The sequence below is a fragment of the Corythoichthys intestinalis genome, chromosome 21 (assembly GCF_030265065.1).
Source record: "Corythoichthys intestinalis isolate RoL2023-P3 chromosome 21, ASM3026506v1, whole genome shotgun sequence".
Lineage (NCBI taxonomy): Eukaryota > Metazoa > Chordata > Actinopteri > Syngnathiformes > Syngnathidae > Corythoichthys > Corythoichthys intestinalis.
The window spans coordinates 24,709,628-24,734,227 of NC_080415.1; the positions used below are offsets into that span (position 1 = coordinate 24,709,628).

Genomic DNA, 24,600 nt, shown 5'->3' on the forward strand with positions numbered 1-24,600 from the left:
ATTGCCCATTACTTAACCGATGTCCTACTTTGAGGCTGCCGTATTGGCACTGGGCTGTGGCCCGTCCATAAACGTGTCCCGCGTCGGTGAAATACAAGCGGGAGATTTCAGGCTCTCCGTTTAAAAGTCATGAATTACGACGACAGGAAGAGCGGTGGGGGCAGTGGAAAAATGTGCAGCCATTTAGGGACCAAGCCGAGAATTTGGTGCACGCCTCGGCGGCCCATCCATCAGGGCCACAATAAAAGAGTTTTTGGCTGACGCTGGGAATTTATGGTCGCCCTTCCCTGTCCTAATAAGTCAAGCGGCCGTGTCACCGGCTGACAGGCCGTTGCCGAAAACAGCAGTGCCGTTATCAATCAAAAAACACTTGCATCTGTTTAACTTTCGCCTGATCAGCAAGACATTTATAGGCTATTGAGTAATAAGATAAGTGGGTCTATTTCAAAGGGGGGCGGTGGGAACTGGGAAATGGAAGAGTTCATGATTAATGTCAACCACAAGACATTTTAATAAAACACTTTTCATTGAAAAGAATGTGATTGTGGACTCAATGTGCTGCTATTAATTCATTCCAGAAACATGCAACAGTTAGCTTTTTCCCCCTATTTTTTAAAGCATTTTTTTCATCTTGGGGAAATACCAGAACCCTTTTCTAGTCCTGAAAAGTTCAAAACGTAGATCCTAACCATAATTCTAAAATTAGCCTTAACTTAATGAAAAAGAAAACTAGAAAGAACTATTTCACAAGCCCATTCAGACCAAAGACAGTCAATCTATTGGTATTTTTGACACGTTTTTCGAATTAAAAGGTAGCTTTTTTTCACTCGAGAAAATGTCCGCAAAGAATAAAAATGGATTCCTTCTTGAGACAGTGAAGTATAGTCAGACTAGTGGAACAAAAGCTAAGCAATGTCATGTTTGTCTTTCATTAAAAAGATTTACAGGAAGATTATAGAGGCCAAGATGATGGAAGGCTAAAGCGGAGACACTTCCCCTTCTACTCTTTATTTTGCACTCAGCGCTGACCTAAATGTGACTGAGGAGTAGAAATCCAGACGGCTGACAGATAACTGGCAAGCAGGACGGAGAAGTGACAGATGCCAGGCTGCATTGGGAAAGAATGGACGTGAAAACACGTCAGCGGATGGACGGAATGATGGACGGTTGGGAGCCAGCGGCGGCCATGTTGCTTGTTCTCCCCAGCCGTGGGTTATTTCTTAATGACTCATGCGCTTTCCCAAAAAAGACTCTTTGTCTTGTCAACATGTGAATTGCTTTACATGGCAATGAGGAACGAGAATCTACACCAAGTTTGCGTGTTCTCCCTTTAACTCGTTTACTGCCATTGACAGTGAAAGACGTCTAAAGCCTTATGACTGGGAGGGCTGGCAGCGATATTAAAATTATTATTGGATGTCTATGGCCATCAATGGCACTGAAAACTAATAATTCAATCCAAGTTCAAATGGATTGGACGTCTGTTTTCGTCTACTGCAGCCAGTGATCTGTAGACCGTAAAAAGCTCATTTGCGCATGCGCAATGTACCAATTACGCGTGAAAACTCCACGTTAAAGGATGCCGCAAGCGGAAAACGCACCCTCGCGTGGTTGCTGCACGTCATTTTCCTTCAGTCTTTTCACCTCGGATCAACTCTAGCAGGCTACGATCCGCGCGGACTAGAGCGCGCAGGGACGTGGGTGAGTGGGTGGAGGCGGAGTGATCCAGCCTTCCTCTAGCGCACCACTCGACTCTTCCTCCTCCTCCTGTAATCCGAGAGCGCTCTCGGACCTGCGACCACACGGTCACAGGACGCCGACGAGAGAAGGCGAGACGTCGGCCGGAGACGACACGACACGGATTTCTCCACGCACGTCCATAAGGATTTAACGCTTTCGTGTTTGAGGCTTTAAACGTGTTTGAGGGGTTTTCTGGAGCGCACGCGTATTACCCACACATGCATTCCTCGATCATTTCTACGAGCTTTGGGTCATGATCACATCGCCCACGGTGTCTGTCCTGAGACATAGCACCAATCCAGCGTGGGAGAGCCGCTCCTCGTCCGGGGAGAGAGGCGCACCGAGCCCCGCCAGCCGTCCGTACTCGCACCGCAACAACACCGCCTTCTCTCCCGCAGACCCGCTCCGTCAAGCCGGTCGTCTGCCCATCAAGCTGCTGAAAATGCTCACGGCCCGGGCGGGACACATTATGCACCCGGAGTATCTCCAGCCGCTGCCGTCCACCCCGATCAGCCCCATCGAGGTGAGTCCGCTTTCGTCGCTGCTTTTCCGGACATGGCGAAGGCTTCACCCGGGCTGTTGTTTTGGGTCTCAATAAATCATTGGTGTCAAACTCAAGGTCTGGGGTAATGAATCTGGGTTGGCACATTATTTTAAGTGGCCCAATATAAAATCTTATAGCTTTTTCCCCTATTACAAACGTTTCTACAGTGTATTTGCAAGCTTTTTGCTTGCTGCTACAATGATTCTCTGACTAGATATGTTAAAATTTAGAAATAAATAAATGCAGGGAAATCTATGGAGACTACATAACACAAGGAGGTGGTAATACAGTTAACATTTTAAACTTGATTTTCTTGTGTCAACCAATAAAAATGACCTGCTATGCCGCTTAGGTCTCCTAAACTGATAACAGAAAAAATGCTTTATGTTTACTCTGTATTTTTTTTTTTTTTAACTATGGTGTCATTTTTAAACTTACTTACTTGTAATCATGTGGGTGGCAGTGCGTGGGCAAAAGTATGGCTCTCTAAAAAATGTTATGTGCTTGTAAATACGGCCATTGTTCTAAACTGAGATGTGTTATCTGTCATAGCTGGATGCCAAGAAAAGTCCACTGGCGCTTTTGGCCCAAACGTGCTCCCAAATCGGCAAGCCGGACCCTCCGGCTTCGTCCAAGCTCTCCTCCGTGGCCTCCGGCGGTGACAAGGACAGCAAGGGCGGGCCTCTGAAGATCAGCGACATCGGCGGTGACGACAAGTCGAGCTTCAAGCCGTACGCGAAGTCGTCGTCGGACACCAAAAAGGAGTCGAGCCAAAGTGGAGATAAGAACGGTTTCCGGGTGCCGAGCGCCACCTGCCCGCCATTCACGCCCAGGACAGGCAGCCCCAGCGCGAGCCCTGGCTCTTGCGCTTCCGCCTCTGCCTCGCCGCTGCCGTGCGAGGGCAAAGCGGCAGACAAGGACGACAAAAAGGAGTGCGAGCGCAATAAAAACACGTCCTCGCCGGAGAGTAACGTCAGCCACAGGACAAGTGGAATTAGCCCCGATGGCAGCCAGGAGGGCACCCCCGGCTCCAAGGCCGTCACGTCGGACTCGCCGTCCGTCACCTCTTCGGTGCTCGGCTCCGGGCTTGTGGTGGCACCCGTTTCCCCGTACAAGCCCGGCCACACGGTGTTCCCCCTGCCGCCTGCTGGCATTTCATACCCCGGGACTTTAGCAGGTGCTTATGCTGGTTATCCTCAGCCGTTCCTGCCTCACGGCATGAGCCTGGAGCACGCCAAGTCAAGCAGTCAGCTCCTGAGCGCGCAGTTCGCGGCGTGCAGCAAGGCCGGAACGAGCCCCCTGGCCGGGGCGTCCCCTCCCTCTCTCATGTCCGCCAGCTTGTGTCGGGACCCATACTGCCTCAGTTACCACTGCACCAGCCATTTGTCGGCGGCCTCGGGCGCCAACTGCGCACACGACGCCGCCTCTGCCCTCAAATCTGGATACCCCCTCATGTACTCTGCGCACCCGCTGCACGGCGTGCCTTCCTCGACGCCGTCATTCGGCGGACACCCGCTTTATCCTTACGGCTTCGTGCTGCCAAACGACCCGCTGCCGCACGTCTGCAACTGGGTGTCGGCGAACGGCGCGTGCGATAAGCGCTTCTCCAGCTCCGAGGAGCTGCTTGGCCACCTGCGGACTCATACGGCCTTCGCGGCCGGCTCGGAGAAGCTGCTCGCCGGATACCCGGGCTCGTCATCGCTGGCCGCCGCCATGGCCTGCCACATGCACATGCCCTCCAGCGGCAGCCCCGCCAGCCCCGGCGCCCTCGCCCTGCGCGGCCCGCATCACCCGCTCGGACTCGGCAGCCGTTATCACCCGTACTCCAAGAGCCCCCTGCCAGCCCCGGGAGCCCCGGTGCCGGTGCCTGCGGCCACCGGACCTTATTACTCCCCGTACGCCTTGTATGGACAAAGACTGACCACAGCATCGGCTTTGGGCTACCAGTAGAGACAATTCAAACTAAAAACAAAAATATATATATACATTTATAAAGGAGATTTAGGCCCAATGAATTTTATATGTACTTCATGCAGGGACTGGATCCGTGTGGGGATCAGTGTATTTATTTGAGATAGCTTCAAGCGTGAAATAAAAAAATAAAAAAGAATTATAATATAACTTGCAAAAGCGTCCATGTGCATTATTTGGGAGACCCCAGACCCATAGGTATTTTAAAAAAAAAACACACACACAAAAAAAACAACAACAAAAAAACCCGAAAGAAATCAGGCCTTGAGGGTTGTCTTACACTGTGATGGATGAGGAAGACCAATCAGCAGCTTCTTCACAATTACCATTGATTTATTCATTGGTTGTGTGGGCTGGGTGCTTAATAAAAACCATATGCGTTATTCAAACTTTTAAGAAATGTACTAGTTAAATATTTTTCCTTTTAATAGCCAAAGGCCTTTGTTAATATTATACTTTTTAAAATTAAAATAGGAGTGTCTTAACGATGTGCAATATTTAAACACTTGCATTAAAACTTCAGTATCATGTTCTTGTTGAAACTGAAAATGGACTTAAATTTCTGCTTTTTAAAAATGCAAATTCTGAATATACATGCATAAAACTACTTTAAATGTGTATTTTTTTATACTTGTGTAAAGAAAACTCCATTTGACTGAATTGAAAGTGTCAGGAATGGGTTTTTGGGCTGAAATTAGAAGATGCATGAAATCTAGCCACATGGCATTTAATCTAATGACATGTTGACAAAGAACGTCACAGTGATTCAACATCAAATGTGTTGAAAAACCGAACACATATTTTTGATATGCACTTTTTGCAATCCCTGCCTGCAGAGTATCTGAATGATGCAACTTCCTGTGAATGTGACTTGTGAAAAATTCCCAATTTTTTAGAGGGGGTGTTAGGCGAACCAGAAAAACCCTGGGACACAATTTAAGTGTGAATTTAAGATGATGTGTTTGTTTACGTTTATGAAAGCAAAAAAAAACAAAACTTTTTTTCCTCTAACAGTTCATTTAGTTAGGATAGGGGCCAACACAATCATGTAAGAAAATAATACATAGTATTTCCTATAGTAAAATAATCCATATACTGCATGTTTATTTGTTTATAAGGCAAGTCATGCAACATTATACTTAATTTCTTAAGAGTAATCAAAAACAGCTATTATATTTGGAAAGGAAGCCATTTTCCATTGTATTCAGCACTTAATTTGCCCCAGAGTTATACAATGTTTTTTATTGTCTATTTTGAGTACTTGTGTTTATGTATTATGAAAACAGCTCCTCTGAGGTTTTGTCTGATTTTAGAACTGCATGGCGGACCAGATTGTGTGCATTTCCTGGCCCACAAAAGCCATAGTACGTTTTTCACCTCTGCTTTTGCTTGTGAATTTTTTTGTATGGTTCATGACTCATGTGTGCATGCCAAAATCGGTCAATTTAAAAGAGTTAAACTTCAATCGTTCACTGCCATTGACAGTGCTAAACGTCCAATCCATTTGAACTGGAAATGACTTGCAGCAATTTGTCAGAGGATTGGACGTCTATTGCCGTAAATAGCACAAACATGATTTGAATTCGCAACTTGTAGCAATTTTTGGATGAGATAGTTTTTGTCATTCACTAACCTGCTTGATCTAGTTGTGTCTTGTTTCCAAGGAACTGGTTGGAGTGAGTTTAGACGCTTCATTTAGAATAGCACTCCTTTGCCGCCATCTTGTGGCATCTAAAGAAATTACAGTACAGTTAAAAAGAGCTCGATTGCGTCACATATATGGTAAAACCATAGTATACACACATCAATTTTAAAATTATGTGATGCTTAATATTATGTTTGCCACTCCTGATTGCAAAACAGACAAAAAACACAAGATGAATCGTCCATATATTTAATTTTTCTTAGTGTTTACACTTTATTTTTCTTCTATGCTTTTGTGTCTTCTGTCCAATTTGCATTTATCTAAAATCCTTTGTGCAGCTGCGGTTGTTCTTAAAGTTCTATAAAAATAAAACTGAGTTGAGTAGCAAATATTTTAGTTAAGAAACATCTGAGGGCATTTGCTAACTTTGATCACAAGGGAACAAAAATGTAGAAATGAGGCCCGATTGTCAATATGCGTCTATATCCTGCTGATTTATCCTAAAGAGTAAACTGTTGCTTGATGGCTGTATCATCATTTTCCTCTCACATATTTCCTCAGGGGACTTTAGAAGGACTAAAATGGCTTCAGATAGCGTTTCCAAGCGCTGTCCTTAATTCAACTAAAGTCATATGATTTATTTAATAATAATAATTGCACGCACACAGTTCACTACTGTTCAGTATGGCAACCTTGTTGTTTTGACTCAAAATGAGATGCTTTATTTGGGCGTTGATGTTCAGAGTAGATATGATTCATCATGTCTATTGCTCTTCATCATTACTTTAGGCACTGGGGACACCACATTATTGACTTTTCATGACTTTAATAGGTGTCCTTCTGTTGGAAGTAACACAATAATGCCAAAGATAAAACTGAAATTATATCAGCTGTATTATTAAAATGTTGTTGTTTCAAGTGTCTTAGTCCATTGCACTGAATTGACTTTTTGTAATTACCAACATTATTTGCAATGCTAAGAACAATAGTATGAAAAACCAAAATTATAATTTTTTTGTTAAAATCTTCTATTTTACTAAAGTTACAGAATTAAATGTAATAATTAAATGATAAAATATAAAAATAAGTTAAAAAAAAAAATTATACTACTGTAATAAAAATATTTACATTTAAATTTTTGGGGGGTTTATTTCCACTCAGGAAACACCCATACGCTGTTCACAATGCTACTGTACTTCAACTTTAACCATATTAGCAATTATCTTAACTATAGAAAATACTGTATCTAATAATGTATTTAAGGGTATTGATCATTTGCTGTCATTTGAGTTGAAAACAAGTGTGATAGACACAGGCTGGTGATCCCGCCCGAGGCTCCACCTTCAGCAAAACACATTTTCAAACACTTATTATACACTGTTGTCCTTATTAACAGCCTGATGTCAAGCTTTATTAATGATCTAATCAGGGGGATCTCCCCCCACTACTCCTTACACTGACTTCCTGCTCTCAGTTTACGACCCGTGTCGGCGCTGCAAGATTTACATTTAAAGGCCCGGGGCCACAACAACAAATTATTATCTGCATCAAATTTATTTTGAAGCGAAAGTCTGGTCCCCCACATGCTTAAAATTTATTGAAATTTCTAAAAAAAAAAAAAAAAAAAAAAAAAAAACATTTTGAAGCTTTTTCTTCAATGATGTTGGGCGAAATCGCATGATTATGAGGTTGGCGAACACACCTTGCGATTACTACTACATTGAGGAACTATTAGCCACCAACAGTAGCAACAAAACACAATTATTAACATTGCATGCTGGGAATTTCATCGTAAAACTTCAATCTGTCACTCCGCTATTCAACCGTAAGGTGGATGATGCGTTCAAAACAACTTGAAATCAAAAGATGATAGGCATCCAACCAAGTGGCTCTTTACCAGTGTTGTTTATCTAACTGTAAAAAAGTAATTATTGTATTTTTCGGACTAGAAGTCGCACCGGAGTATAAGTCGCACCAGCCCAAAAATGCGCAATGAAGAGGGGGGAAAAAAAACCCATATAAGTCACACCGGAGTATAAGTCGCATTTTTGGGGGAAATTTACTTGATAAAATCCAACAAATAGAACAGATATGTCATCTTGAAAGGCAATTTAAAATAAAAATACAATAGAGAACAACATGCTGAAAAGGTGTACAGTATGATAATGTCAAATGATGCATGAACAAAGAAATGCGAACGTGGCCGGTATGTTAGGGTAACATAGCTATTAAGAGTTATTCAGATAACTATAGCATAAAGAACATGCTAACAAGTTTACCAAACCATGAGTATCACTCCAAAACACCAAAATAACATGTGAAATGATATGATAATGTGTTAATAATTTCACACATAAGTCGCTCCAGAGTATAAGTCGCACCCCCAGCCAAACTATGAAAAAAAAACTGCGACTTATAGTCCGAAAAATACGGTAGTTACAAATTACTTCTCCCAAAAAAGTAATCGAGTTAGTAACTCAGTTACCTCAGTTATCTCGGTAAAGAGACTGACACTATTTTTCATGTTCTACACCTTATTACATGATCCCCTCTGTAACGTCTTTCACAGCAAATATGTTCATGTTAACTGATTAAATTGAACGGTCTTTTTCTTTCCAAAAAAACAGGTCACACTTTTTACATTTTTCTTTAAAATTTCACCTACCGTCATTTCTGGTTTATAAAGCGCACCTGGTTATAAGCCGTACCGGCCATATTTCACAAAATTTTAGAAATAAATCCTCATATATGCTGTACTTGACTATAAGCCGCAGGTGTCCATATCTTAACACTGGATATTTACATATGCATACTTATTTATTTACAATGGATGTTACACAGAAATATTTGGTTGCTCAAAATACTATTTATTAACCAGATTAACACGCATCAACATCACCAACTTGTGTTGTCTGAATGCTTAAAAACACACTAACTTGAAATTTTTTTTAAAAATTTTAAAAAACAGGTCACTACGGACACTACAAAGATACATAATCCACTTTGACCGGCCTTCTAAACTTGAAGTGGATGAAAACCTCTTAAAAACGGTTAACATCTAGCACTAGCCCTTATATAACAGCTTTGTTGTAGCATACTGTGGCAATAAAGTCCTCCGAATGCCAGTTGAAAATAGGTAATCAACGCTAGCATCGGGTTCTCTTGTCGTAGCAAATAGTAGATGCCCATCCATTTATAATTGTTCTTTTGTAACACCATATAGTATCAGATGGAGCCATTTTCATCTTAAAAAATCCTCTAATTTTGAGTAAGTCTGACAAGCTTCTGGCAAGATTTATTGGTGCTAGTGTAGTGGCTGAGCGCAATGTCGTGGTAAAATTTGGAAGGCCATTCTTTTAAAATACATCTAAATATCCTTTCTTTAAAAAAAATTTAACAGGAAAATATGAAGCTTGTTTGTCAAAAAAAACAAAACAAACAAAAAACATGAATAAGCCGCTTCCTTAAAAAGCCGCAGGGTAGAAACAGCGAGAAAAAAGTACCGTAGTGGCTTATAGACCGAAAAATACAGTATATAAAAGTGTAATGGTATACAAATCTTAACTTTCAAGTGCTGTGAGAAAAAAAAAACGTGACACCCCCCCCCCGTACCGAGGTACGTACTGAACCGTTGCTTGTGTGTACCGTCACACCCCTAAAATATAAACTGCAGATATATTTTTCAATATGCAGGTGAGGCTCTGAATCTCTTCCCTCTCCTATCTCTGCTCTAGTTCTTTTGTTTATAAAAATAAATAAATAAATAAATACAAAAAATAAATCACACAAGGTTTATGGACACGTCATTCAAGAAAGGTTTAGTGACTTTTTGGTAAAAAAAACAAAAACAAATTATTATCATATTGTAACATCTACAAGGACAACACCCCCTTGCTGATGATAATGTGTACTTAACAGGAAAACAGTCCATTGTTTTCAATTAATTGTACCCACCTGAACGCCACGAACTGTATTTTTAAAAGAAAGTTGCCCAAGGAGTTTAAAATGACGCTCGATGTACTAACTGTTAATGCTAGCGAGAACGCGAATGCTATGCTAACACTGCGAGCCACCTAGGATCGCGTTTGCAACGGCGTCACAAACCCCCTCCCGTGTTTCTCACAGATCTCGCGTATGATTCAACCAAATTGTAGTAATGTGCACCTTTACATCCTCAGTAACGGTAACGGCGTTATAAAGATTGGCAAAGTAATTAATTACATAACTCACTACTGACAAAAATAACGCCATTATTAAAAACACTGCTCTTTACATCCTTCTGCTGTGTATTTAAATTAGTTTATCACCAGTAGATGTCCAATCTAGTGCTGAAACAATTAATCGATTAACTCGAGTCATTCGATTAGAAAAAAAAAAAGATTTGAAATAAATTTTGCTGCCTCGAGTATTCGTTTAATAAAAGTCGCGTTGTAATGGTGTGTGCATTTAGTTTTATTGATTTGGGTATATACACTGCCCTCTAGTGGCAACAGTGAATATGACACAATTCATTTCAAATGGCTGAATCCAGCTGCTCCCTGTTAAGACCAACATAAGTTTTTGTTTGAGCTAATGTTTTTTTTTTTTAATGCATTCGTAATTTAGTTTAATGATATATTTAGCCGTTTTTTGTGGGTTTTTACTGAATATGTGTTTAGAACCATTTGTTAAAAGCATTGTAAAAAAAATAAAATAAAAAAAAATAACTTTTATAACATTTATACCATTTAAGCTTATGGACTTTTTCTATGCGAGTTAGCCAGTTGTTCTTTTGTTGTACTTAGAGCCTCATTTATTTATTTTTTTTTTATACCATTTGAGGCTCAGCTCCGGTATTTTAATTTTCCATGTTCCTTATCTGATTACTCGATATTTCGAACTAACTAGTTCATCGATTAATCCACTACCAAAATAATCGATAGCTGCAGCCCTAGTCCAATATATTTGAACTGGAGGGTTGGCTAGCCCTCCCAGTTCAGACAAAGACAGACTGGACGTCTATTGCCATCAATGGTAGCCAAAAAGTTAATACTAATTGTTAACGCCATTATGCTATCTTAATATAGTTTCACAATCTAAAAGACACTCACAAATACTTTTAATTACATATCTTTACATTTGTGCTAAGTACCATATTGGCCTGAATATAAGATGGCCCCCTCTTTTTCAAGACTCAAGTTTGAAAAAAAAAACTTTTTGAACACCAAATTAATTTTTATACAGAAAATAATTACAGTACATCCGAAACAAATGATTATAACAATATATTTGAGAGAAAAAGCATGTTATTTTGCCTCATTCAATCTTAATATCTGAACATTTAAATAAGTAAACTAAAGTGCAATCACATTTGTAAATGAATGGCTTCTGGTTTTTGAAATGTAAATAAACCAATCTATTGTGATAAAACAACAAAATTGCAATAACTGCATTAACCATCAAAGTGAAGTCTAACTGTACTCTTGAAACAAATCTGAATCAGGAAAAACATTGCAATAAAATAATGCAAACTGGTTAAACTAAAAAGAGTAGCTGAGATCTGTCATGACAGAACATCGCTTCAATGATATCTGGCGCCATCTAGCGTTGTGAATGGGGAGAGTAGCTGAGATCTGTCATGACAGAACATCGCTTCAATGATATCTGGCGCCATCTTGCGTCGTGAATGGGTACAATGTCCAGATCGCGAAATATAAGACGACCCTCTCTTTTTCAGTGTTATTTCAATATAAAAAACATTGTCTTATATTCGGGCCAATACAGTATGTTATTATTCTGCTATTGTTTACATATTTGTAACAGATTTGTATAATATCTATTCAAAATATAGAGAGGGTCGGGAAAGCTGCTACGATTGTTTTTTTTGTTTTTACCAAATAATCGTGGCATATTTTTATCGTGATATTTTTTTCTCATAGCATTATCAGAGTTTCAACGAATCGTTAAATTTTAATACCAATCCATCATTACAGTATATACCAGGTTCAACGTATAAAGTGTGTGTTTATTTTGAGCACTCACATGAAGCTGAGGATGACATTTGTTGAGTTGAACGTTCCCGTGTCTAGAATCTGTCAACACACAAAAGCAAGACAGAGCAACAGTGAGTTAAACAGTGGGCTCTTGTCTTTCAGCACTCTACGCAGCCTGTAATTTACACGCTGCAATTGACAAGGGGGACATTTTTGATGTCTGTCATAGTCGACTAAGACTTTTTTTTTGGGTGTCTTCAAACACGTCTTCCTCATAGTTTGTCGACTGCCACTCGGGGGGAGGTATGCACGTGATTAATGACCGTGAGGCCTATTGTGTGTGGATGGCTAATTAACTGCAGGCTGACTGAAGAGCTACGAAAACCGCCTCCGATAACCCCGTCTTTCCGCCCGCCCGCCTCAGCTTGGTTGTGGCATGTGGAAGCGCTTACTGACAAATTTGCAAGAGGCAGACCAACGTTGACTAAGACGAATGGCCCCTGAGAACAGTAAACAGCCTCTAATTTAACAGTGCTTAAATGTATGACACGCTGGCACGGCGCCTGCCCGCTGTTCGTGCTCTTTCGTCGGGCGAAATGTGGCCAAAGTACCCCCCTTCTCCGCATCCCCACACCCTAAACCCACCGACACCACCTCCACCCACGCTTAAAATTGCACTTGGAATCTTAACGGGGGGAGGTTTTGGTACTTGGCAAACATGTTTGCTGGCTTTTGAGGTACGTGATACAGTAATGATGTATGTAACGATGGGGGGTTTAGATCAGGGGACAGGGCTGAACGATATTGTAAAAAAACTGACATTGCGACTTTTTGGTGGTTTGCGAAATACAGTATTGCAATATTAAAACTAGAAGAATTTTCACCAGATGACTTGAATAGCTCTGTTTGGGAAGACTTTGCTGGGTCACTATGACCACATTGTATTCATTAGATATGTCCCAATACAGTCACATGATCGGAAATATTTCAAAGGATCGAAATCCGGTGAAAAGGATCGGGTTTTTAATTAAAAATATTAGGGCTTTCAAATTCATCCCGTTAACGTGCGGTAATTAATTTTTCAATTAATCATGTTAAAATATTTGATGCATTTAACTAGGGCTGGAGCTATCGAATATTTTAGTAATCGAGTAATCGACTGAAAATTCTATCGATTAATCGAGTAATCGGATAAAATATTTTTTAGGTAAAGAGCAATTATACATATACATGAGAAAAAAAGACATTTAATCCAATATTGAACCATTTTCAGTCAATCAATGTCTTTATTTTCGATGTACATTGTTGAAAACAGCCAACAATTGCATCTAAGATGTGACTAGAAAAAAAATTCACTGCTTTCACTCAAAAAACTTCTAGATCTTATAAAAAAAACAAAAACAAAACATAGTTCTTACCTAAAAATGTAATTACGCTTGATAACACATATCACTTGAAAGCTATGTGTTTTTCCCACGTGTCTCAATTTAATTTCCATTTGTGTCAAGCTATTTTTAAGTTCTATTTAAGTTTTAAGTTAGTCTAAACTGTAAGTACTGATAGGATTTTGAGTTTTTGCAGTGTTCAAAATAAATGTATGATACCTGCTATATTGGAGCACATTAGGGACCAGTGCTACTTGGTGACTACTAACTAAAACTGACAGTGATCTTTATTATGTTTTAATTTTACACCTTCATCACTCTACAGCGCTGTTTTTTTTTACAGATTAAATAAAGCCTGTACGTAAGACACGTTAGCCACGCATCGACAGTGGTCATAATCAATAGAAACCTAGCCCTCCGAGGGGCTAACGTTACGTGATCGAGTGACAGTAACGTTATATTTACTAGTGATGAGAAGTCTACTGCTTAAAGATGGCGGCTGTTTACTAACACTGCCCAGACGCGGCCAAGTCTGTAATTTCGCATCTAGTCCTTAATGCATGCGATATCTATGAGACGCATCGGACACTATGTGCTACCACACTAGCATCATGCGGGCGTAGTTTTTAGCAACGTCGGCGTAGTTTGTAGCGGCTGTGGTAAGTTGTTTTTTTTTTTTTTTTTTTTGCTTAGAGCTGGCAAAATTAAACGATTCCTCAAGGTGAATAAAATTACTCGGATCAGTTTTTAAACTCAAGTTACTCGAGTTGCTCAAGTATTCGTTTCAGCTCTACATTTAACGCACATGCCCCGCTCAGACAGATTACAATAACAGCACAGTGTCATGTCCACTTGGTACGTGTGGTTTTTGGAGTTTTGTCACCCTCTGCTGGCGCTTGGGTGCAACTGATTTTATGGGTTTCAGCATGCTCTGCTGACGTTCGCGTGAGCATAGCATTTGTGTTAGCATTAGCATTTAGTGCAGTGTGTCGGTGTCTTCTTAAAGTCTTGGAAAACATGTTACATCTAGTTTGTGGCGTCCAGGTGAGTTTAATTAATGTGCTGCTTTCCTGCTGAATGTGTATTATCACCATTGTGTATTATCATCATGAAAATGTTGATGTCCTTGTAGACTCTAAAGTTATTCATGGACTAAAACTTTAATTTTATAGACGAAAACATTTTGAGAAATGTTGACTAAAACTAGACTAAATTTGTCTGAGTTTTCGTTGACTAAAACTAGACGAAGACGAACAGATTTTGGAATGACTAAAATATGACTAATAAGTATTTTCATCCAAAATAATAAGACGAAAATTAAAATGGCCGCCACAAACAACACTGGTATCGGATCGGGACTCGGTAATGGCTCAAAATCAGGTGACTTGAACTGGGACTCGGGTGCAAAAATATGCGATCGGGACATCCTGATTATTCATATAATACCATTTAATCCAGGCTAAGGGGGTTTACCGTATTGGCCCTGATTATAAGACGACCCCCTCTTTTTCAAGACTCAAGTTCGAAAAAAGACCTTTTGAACACACCATTAATTTTTATACAGAAAATAATTACAGTACATCCAAACAAATTATAACAATATATTTGAGAGAAAAAGCATGTTATTTTACCTCATTCAAATCTTAATATCTGAACCTCTAAATATGTTAAAACTATAGTGCAATCACATTCGTAAATGAATGGCTTCTGGTTTTTGAAATATAAATAAACCAACCTATTGTGATAAAACAACAAAATTGCAATAACTGCAATAACCATCAAAGTGAGGTCTAACTGTAACTGGAGTCTTAAAACAAATCTGAATAAGGAAAAACATTGCAATAAAATAATGCAAACTGGTTAAACCTGAGAGTAGCTGAGATCTGTCATGAGAGAACATTACTCAAGTTCAGCAATCGCTGATATCTGGCGCCATCTAGCGTCGTGAATGGGTATGATGTCTAGACCGCGAATATAAGACGACCTCCACTTTTTCAGTCTTATTTCAATGCAAAAAACACCGTCTTATATTCGGGCCAATACGGTATTTGTCAATGAAGAAAATTCGTGTATATGAAAGGGATCTAGGAAGCCACTTTTATGAAGAAAAACAAAAGTCTACATTAATAAACAAACAAAAAAAAAACAATCGCACATCCTGCGATGGGACTATTGGACATGCGAACATTGCGATGCCGATGTTCAAACGATATATTGTGCTGGCCTATCTGGAGATGTCATCATTAACTATTTTTTGTATATTTTCTTTTATTACTTCAACTTTCCAAAATTTCTTGCAACACAGGCACTCTTCCGATTTTGCCCGTACCAATCATATTTGCACGGTTGACAGAAAAAAGCTCCATTCATTTCCAGAGGCAAAAACATACAATTTCATATTTTCAAATTGTTGTTTGTACAATAGTTTTTGTCCGATTCACAAAACTCACACATCAAAAAAAATCCCAAAAAATGAAGGTGCAAAAAAGTTCAGCCAAAAATGTATGGTTCTGGCAAAATCTGACAAAAACTACTCCATATACTTCCAATGCCTCCATTCATTTCCAACAGCACATACAACACCCACGAACACTATTTTTTTACAAACAAAAGCTTCCTTGAATTGCCCCAAAATCAACAGAAAGTGACCTGAAAATGCCCCAAAATGAACAAGAAGTTACTCAAATTTAACAAAATTCTTAACATTTGATTCAATTATGACAAACCATGACATCCAAATTCGAACTTCCTTGATGATCAGAATGCCCCACGGTCAAATAAATGTTATTTCCAATCATTTCAATAGTGCAAATTGATTGCGACAAGTGATTTGACTTGTAAAAGTGTTCCCGGAATGAATTAAAATTGTAAGCTGAGGCGCCGCTATAATTTGTTTTGACGACAAAGATGAGCAGCACGGATTTTGCTAACACTGAACCGCACGTCGTCTGCATGCTGTTAACTTAATGCCAGCGGTCTTTCAATGCAGACACATGACTGGCTGGCTTCCTTATTATTATTATTAGGTTTGGTAAGAAAACTCCCGCCTTGTCAAAAGGTTGAATTAACTTCTTCACTACCATTGACTGCGAAAGAACACACTTACACAGTTTCAGTTCAAATTGTTTGGAAGTCTACCTCCGTCAATGACATTGCCAAAAGTGTTCAGTGAATGTGAAGAAATATAGCAAGAAGAAGAAAATATACGTCTCTTTAATAAAGCTGGAAATAAAAAATTGCGCTTAAGTGGAGCGTCATGCATAGTAGCAGCTGGCAGAGCATTACAGGTGATGGACATGTCACTTTGGCCAGTCAAATATGACAGACGAGCGGAAGGGCCCGCAGTATCAAGTCTGCCATCTGCTTAAATAGCCGGCATAATGTTCAGCTCGTGATTAGGCTTGAAGAGCAGCAGTTTTACTTTAATTGTTAAAAAAAAAAAAAAAAAATCCATCTGCAGCATGTGGCATGTCATTTTTCCTCTGAGATGAATGGACTGTGGACTGAATCTGAAATTAGTGCAGCAGAACACAATCAATCTTTGGAAAGCCGTTGGTATTCCCCCATCTCTTAATTCTGAACTGCTTTAGAATCCCGCACAGAAAAATATTTGAAGTTCTGATTCTGTAAATTCACATTTTGCAGAGAGAAATATTTCAGCCTTTTTTCCAGTTTATGCTGTGTTGAACTCAGTTTAACACATTGGTTGCCATTGACAGTGATAAACGTCCGGTCCATTTTAACTAGGAGGAGCTATTGTAATGACCAACAAATCCAAATAAATAGCAGGTTTGCAGCACTTTGCATTTCAGATCAGTACAGCTTTTGAGCTGAAGTAAAAGATCTGGATTGTGTCGACTTTTGATTAAATTGGCTGCCATTGACTGCAACAGATGTCAGAAGAATGCAAAAAGCTAGAAACTAGAGTTGTCTGGTAATTACTTTTTAACCGATAACCCATATCGCCATATTATCCAACTCCGATTCCGATATCAAACATATACCAATATATGCGGTCGTGTACTTAAAATATAATGGCTAATTGTATTGTAATGCCCCACTGGATGGTTTAATAATGAGAAATGTAACAACTTCAATGTTTTTCAAATAAACATTCTATGAAAAATAAGAACAAATGCAACTCAAGTTATGGAAAAAGTGCCTCAAATGCACCACTGTATTTCTTAGTGACGATTTCTTTCTGGCAACACGGTAGTTATCTGTAATGAGTTTATAATTAATTACATTTCAATCATTTATTGTTCATTTAACTTTTGCACCATGAATGCAAATGGTCTGCTCACATTATAAATCCCAAGTATCTTAGTTTGGAAACATCTATCAGCAGCGGCTGAGAACGAAAAGTGGTATTTGGTAAGTGGCAAAAGTGATTTTGCCACATACATAAAAAAATACCTCATGGCAAAAATAATGCACATGCCAAAAAACGCACATACCAAAAAACATTTTGGCACATACCAAAAAAATGCCATATGGCAAAATACATTTTGCCACATGTCAAAAAAATGGCACATACCAAAATACATTTTGCCAAATGACAAAAAAATGCCAATAGCCAAAATCCATTTTGCCACATGACAAAAAAATGCCACATGCCAAAATCCATTTTGCCACATATTTAAAAAATGCCAAATGGCAAAAAAATGCCACATGCCAAAATCCATTTTGCCACATACGCAAAAAAAAAAAAAACACATGGCAAAAAAATGCCACATGCCAAAGTGCAATTTGCCACATGGCAAAAAAAAATGCCTGATGCCAAAATACATTTTGCCACATTGCAAAAAAAGCCACATGCCAAAATACATTTTGCCACATGACAAAAAAATGCCACATGCCAAAATACATTTTGCCACATACGAAAAAAAAAAAAGAAAAATGCCATATGGCAAAAAAAATGCCGCATGCCAAAATACATTTTGCCACATGGCAAAAAAAGTACATGCCAAAATTCATTTTGCCACATACCAAAAAATGCCACATGGCAAAATACATTTTGCAAAATGGCAAGAAAAAAATGCCACATGCCAAAATACATTTTGCCACATGGCAAAAAAATGCCACATGACAAAATGCATTTTGACCCATACCCCAAAAATGCCACATGCCAAAATACATTTTGCCACATACTAAAAAAAATGTCACATGGCATAAAAAATGCCAAACGGCAAAAAAAATGCCACATGGCAAAAAAAAAATGTCACATGCCAAAATCCATTTTGCCACATGGCAAAAAAATGTCATATCGCAAAATCAATTTTTCCACTTACCAAATACCACTTTTTCTTCTCACTGTCAATCCATCTAATGGTCAATAAACATAACGGCTGTGCTAAACTGTGACCAGCCCTCGTACAATGGCAGAAGGCTTCTACATTAACTTTGAAGGAAACATGCATATTGGCCCAAAACCGGTAATTAAAATCCGGTGTCGATATTATCCGATATCATTATTTAAAGGTTTGTAATCTAATTCACAGCATTTGAAATTACGTAATTTCCATCATCGTATTCTCTGTTCATGATGAGGTTGCTGATTGATTCACGACTCTGTACGCTTGTGCATGTAAACATAAATGTCTCAAAAATATATATTTACTTTCATTCATATATTGGCTGCATGTAAACATGACCAGTGTTTCTGGGTGTTCACCACAGCATCTTGCATTTATCATTTACTAGAAACAGCTTTAATGTTTAATGCTAGCAATACAGTGAATTCTTTCAAAACGCTAGCAATCAATTTGTCCAAAGCTATTTTTTATCAATAGATTATTGTTTTTCATCCTCTATAAAAGTGGGTCATGGCTTTTTAAAAACAAGAAAATGCATCGACAACAGGAGAGGGCTTCTAATGTTCAAAACAACTCCGTTTTTCACCACCCTTGTCCACCCAATTACAAATGCAACAACGCTTTCCTAGCTGGGAAAGACAGAAAATGGATGCTTCATTTTTTTTTTTTTTTGTCCTTTTATAGAAAACCTGTCTGTCAGCTGAATGCGGCGTCATAACAAATCACCGGCGCTAGAGTGAGGCTGAACATTCGGGGTGGAAGACGGATGACCCGGAGGTCTTTCAAGTGCCGCGGCGAGTCAGATGGCTTCGGTGGCGCTGACAGAGAAATATACACAGCAGAACCGGCAATAATGAGAACATTAAACACTCCAGCCACCTGACAGCCCGACAAAAACAGCTCGGCCTTGCATCAATCATACGCCCCGACGTTGAACCTTGACAATTAGTCCCATCTGATAACGTCTGTGACTCCACTTAAGAGTTAATTTTCCATGCGTGCACACAGTATGTTCCGAGTCGAATTTGACCCTAGGCAAGACTATCCTTGTGATAATTGAATTATCCATATGAAATCATGAACTTTATGAACTAGGGCTCTTTTTAAAGCATATCTGACACTAATAAATAGTTGATTAATCTTAATGTTTCGGAGAAAAGGGAAAGGGTATTTTTGGCGCATTCGTTTCAAATACACAATGTCAAATGATCTTACATTTAAAGCAACACATGGTAACTTTTCAGTTTTGGTCAATTTTAGCGACACTTTTGGACAAGAGCGGAGGGGTTTTGCTTTAAGGAAGACTGCGTTTCCCATGAGGACCAGCACACACCCGCACAGTGCCGTAAAATCATCAATCATTCAAAAATCAATCTCCCGGTCGCCTGTAGATGGATTAAACAACATTTCAGTTTCCAGTGAAGGATGAATGGCAATAAGGTAATGAATCCAAATGTGGCTAAACAAAAGCATATGACGGTTCTGTACATCCTGGTGCCGTCCCTTTTTTCCTTCCTCAGACAAAACTTTTTGTCTCTTTGTTGCGCTGCCATTTTTGCAGAATTCGCGCAAAAGCGTTTGCATCGACTTCCGTCTTGATAACGAATGGGGAAAGGGAGAAGTGACGTATGCCGTAAAGCAGTTAGCATTTTTGCAGGGTTTTTTTTTTTGTATGGCCAGGTTCCGGGTTGAAAAGTTATCTAGTGTTGCATTAAGTATTTTGCTGCCATTGACGGCAATACACTTCCAATTTGTCTGAAATGCGTGTCATTTTTATACATTCCTTTTATTATTGAATGAATACCTATTTTCCTATATTTTATTTACTATCGACTTTGTTTGCCATTTGAATTTAATGAATTTAATAATCACATTTTTGAAAATTAATATTGACCACGAGAAGTGTTGTTTTCGAGACGCAGGCTGATTTTATGCCAATGCTAATATTTACTTCATACACAAGTAAAAGTTTCAGAGAAAAATCAACTGTTAAAACGGTAATAATCGATTTTGGATAAAATGAAACACTAAAAATGTAAAAAATAAAAAAAAATCTTGGGTCAGATCGCCTAGCTATTGTTTGAAGCCTCATTTTTTTTTTTTTTTTAATTAAAACCTGTCCTGTTTAGCTACCGCGAAAGCCTTTGTATCTCAAAACCTCATAAATCGAGTTACTCATACCTCAAAGCAACACTCGTTTTGCAACACTTCAGGTAAAGTCATCAAATTTGAGGATGAAAGAATAACACGAGGGATAGTTTTATCACATTAACATGTCAAAACTCGTCAATTTGGAGCCAAATCGTATGTAAGGGTTAAATGAAAGCCAAAAAGAGCTTCAGATAATTGCTTAATTCTGATTGATGAAGACAGACTTGCTTGGTTTTAACACATGACAGATTCGGAATCACTTGGCGAGCACGAAGCCAAGTAATGACTCGTACTTCTTCAGAAAGACGTGCTCGCACTGTAGTTCAATTATTTTCCTGGCTGCCTCGGAAGATGTTGTGGCGAAGGAGAGCCAGGACGCATCCGACGTGCGTTCACGGCTCTGCCTACTCAACTCGCCTTTTAATGACGCCCTGCAGGCATTTGGAGGCAATATAAATACTTGTACGGGAGCCAACGCTTTTGGTGTAACTCAAGGCGCGGATCAAACATAAAACAAGAATAGTGCTTTTAATGCCGGTCTAACAAGGTTACTTATCTCGCGTCTATATGTGTGTAAACATGAGCTAAATGTCAAGTCTGCTCATAAAGAGCACCGTAAATTTGGCTCGCCAGTGGCTCTGTGTCTTTAGGGTTATGACGAGCGTAAATAACAAGCCGGTTTCGGTTTTCGTCGCTCCGCGTTGTCATCACTCTTTTCGCCTCCCGTATTTATCACGTGAGAAATGAGGCATGCGTAATGACATTTGCCATCTGAAGAGAAACGGCCGAGCATCCGGCGGACGATTGGACGAAGGAAACAGCCCTGACCCCCTTCTCCTCTTTCGAAAAGCAATGACATGGAAAGAGCTAGTGACTTGTTTACAAAAAAGTACCTAAGTTGGAGTGGCGGCATTCCAAGCCCCGAGGATGATAAATGGCTGTGCTAACCCTGCGGGACTGGAGACCCAAATGAGGACGGAGCTAATTGCCGTGCGAAATACTTTGGCATGAGCGGAAAGGAAAGGCGAGGCCACACCGCCGCCAAAAAAAGGCCCGTTGCTAGCCCCTAAACTCCGACTTGGCTTTTTGCATTGAGTTCACTCGGCGTACGAAAATCGGTTTCTCAAACTTTTGACGCTGACTATTGCTTAGAAAATACCTCTCTACAATCAGTCCATTTTAAGTATATTAGTCATTCTTTGCAGAGGATGAAGAATACTGTGTAAGTTTTGCAATGCTATTTTAAATGTATTGCGCTATATTTAAAAGCCGCACATGAGGCGTTCTTACTTAATGATTTAACTCATTGCCTAGCCTGGAACTCCAGACTCACCGCTGTTCCAGCGATTGAGTCTGGCGACCCTCCCGCGGATCAAATTCCCAGGGCGAAGCAAACCGGAGTGGACCAATCAGCGAAGGGCAGACGTGACGTTGGTAAAGCGACAACTCTAGCGCAGCGCGAGCAGAGAACGGAATAGTTTATTTAACATGGGTAGCGCGAGACAGACTGTTGTCAATGACTTGTGTCAATGTGTTTTGGTCATTTAAAACCGATTTTACCGCGGATTTAAACATATTCTTGGTTCTCCCGTTTGCCTCCTGTGTTGTTGTGGAGACGACTTCCAACGCACAAGATGTCGTTACATGTTAAGAAAACGTCACGCGAATAATCGAATCTGATTGCACGGATGATTTCGACTCGAGAGGACATTAACTCATTTGCTCCCAAAAACGTATGAATACATTCTATTTTTAATTGTTTCAGTGTCCCAAAGACATATTTGTACGTCTTTTACGTTTTTTTTCCCACAAGAGACATCTCTGGGTTCTGATGCAATTTAGCTCCAAAGCACAAAGATGAAACTCCATTTTAAAGCAATAGAACTGGCCACTGGAGGGCAGTAGTGCATTTGGTAAGACCCGCAGCCCGATTAAACGGCAACGAACGGCCGGGCCGCACGGCCGGGGCGCCGGCGGAAGACGACTGAATGATGTCAAGGATGCCAGGCGCTGGATGACCAAGCAGAACGACCGGGACCACCAGTGCAGCAGATGATGCCGTTGAGTCCGTGCTGCTCGCCGAGCAGACCTCGTGGAGACAAAAAAAAATCCATCCTTATGAGACAGGTGGCGATGAGGGAAAAGTTTACCCGGCTGTCGCAGCCACAACAGCGTCATCTCTCAGTTAGTTATGTGTAAATAAAGTGTTACTTTGCTGTCAAAAGCTGTATTTGTCTTGTTGTTGTTATTTTTTAAAAGGAAAATATTATTCAGATGTTTGGGGTGTAACTAAAGCAGAAAATAGCTGTGTAATTCATTTTGACTGAAAATAGAATGGATTTCTAGCATCGCCAAAGGCAGTCAATGAGTTCATTTACTAGTTGAAAAATATTTATTACCATAATTAATTATATTAAATAATTCCTGTAAAGGGTAAAAAAAATAAAAAAAGGCAAATTAGGCATTTGGTGGCATCTGCTACGTTTGACACGTTTTAGGACAAATATATTGAAGTTGAAGAAGCCTGTTTTTGTTATAACTTTTTACTTTCAGTAAAAGTCCACATTTGAAGATACAGTAAGTGGATTTTTGGACAGTGAGACAAAATATCTATTAAACAATTGAAACAGATATTTTTGTATTTTTAGTTTGTTATATTCACTAAAAAAAGAAAAACCCTTGCTTAGAGTTTGGTCTTGTCTACAGTATTTTAAAAAATTCTTCAAGAGAACTTCATTGAACTTCAAAGTTCAACACTACTAAAGTGTACTTATCCAGTGACTGCAATAGCCTGAGTGACAGATCCCATCCTGACTACATTAGCGGCTGTTTTTCTCGCAGGAAATAAAAAGCAGATGGCTGACAGAGTTGTGCTCAACATCACGCTGCTTTGCATGGGAGACTCAAATACGAGCGCAAAACGTCCAACACAAGAGGTCAGTCGGAGGCACCGCGGGTGTTTGATATCCTTCAAACGTTGGCCTTAGCCCGAGGCTATCACGTAGCCGCCCATTTTTCATCTGCATGCAGTGAAACCGCTCATTCCCGCCCACGCAGGTGCAAAGTCGTCGTCCATCTTCGCGCCGGTAATTATTCTGTACCATCAAACCATCCAGATGCTTTTTACCTTTATCATTTCCTCTGGCGCTCAAAGAGGTCATGTTTTCAACTTGTTTGTTTGAATCTTACCGACTAAACTGCTGAAACAACAGGAAGTGGATCCAAGATTTCACACAGGAGGGATTACATTTACAGTATTATTATAGTTTTCCCATGCATTGTTCCCATTTTGGCTTTTAGGCATATCTTCGTGCGCTTTTAAAATACTCAGCGGTATCTTGACCTTGACTTGTGAATGCGCCAACCTACAAGTTTTTCAAAGTTTAAAAACCAAATTGATCCCAAAACACTTCAAGGGGAACTAAGCTAAAAAATATATATCTGGTCAAAAAACAACATTCATGGAATAGAAACTAAACAGACACATTCTTCAAACTCAGCCGCCATTTTGCTCAATACTGCCTCCCCGCTTCCCACCGAAATTAGAGTTCACGCAGGAATGTGAAATGTCACATGACCAAAACCCGTAAACCAGATTTAGTGTTTCTGCGACCACTAACAAAAAGATGGATTGATGACATGGTTTGGAACCAAACAGGCTAATTTTATAATTTTATTCAAACCATGTCATCAACCCGTTTTGGGTTCAAACCATGATGTCGTCACCTATTAAAGCATCACACATTTACCACTGAATACAACAAAGATGATAAGTGCAAGATGCTATGGTGAATACCCAAAACACAGGCCATGTTTACATGCAGCCAATATTTGAGTTAAAAGTAATTATATTTCTGAAGACTTTTATGTTTACATG

At 39.6% G+C, this 24,600-nt stretch overlaps 1 protein-coding gene and 1 long non-coding RNA gene across 2 annotated transcripts in view; one reads left to right on the forward strand and one right to left on the reverse strand.

Moving 5' to 3' along the window:
- LOC130909945 (uncharacterized) overlaps positions 1-24,600 on the reverse strand; it is a 219,207-nt gene that overhangs the window by 156,596 nt on the left and 38,011 nt on the right. The window contains exons 3-4 of the long non-coding RNA XR_009061810.1: positions 11,922-11,971; positions 5,889-5,986 (exon numbers count right to left, since the gene is read on the reverse strand). This is a non-coding gene — a long non-coding RNA (uncharacterized LOC130909945). The remainder of the gene's footprint in view (positions 1-5,888; positions 5,987-11,921; positions 11,972-24,600) is intronic.
- LOC130909944 (zinc finger protein 503-like) lies at positions 1,647-6,824 on the forward strand. Its single transcript, XM_057826900.1, has 2 exons — positions 1,647-2,263; positions 2,837-6,824. Exons 1-2 carry the CDS (start codon positions 1,994-1,996, stop codon positions 4,232-4,234), a joined length of 1,668 nt encoding a protein of 555 aa, XP_057682883.1. The 5' UTR covers positions 1,647-1,993; the 3' UTR covers positions 4,235-6,824.

What these genes read in the sequence shown, in the direction of transcription:
- LOC130909944 (XM_057826900.1), top strand. Translation starts at nt 1,994, where the DNA reads ATGATCACATCGCCCACGGTGTCTGTCCTGAGACATAGCACCAATCCA. An exon ending in CCCCGATCAGCCCCATCGAG is followed by an intron (nt 2,264 to 2,836) that starts GTGAGTCCGCTT and finishes TATCTGTCATAG; the next exon opens with CTGGATGCCAAGAAAAGTCC.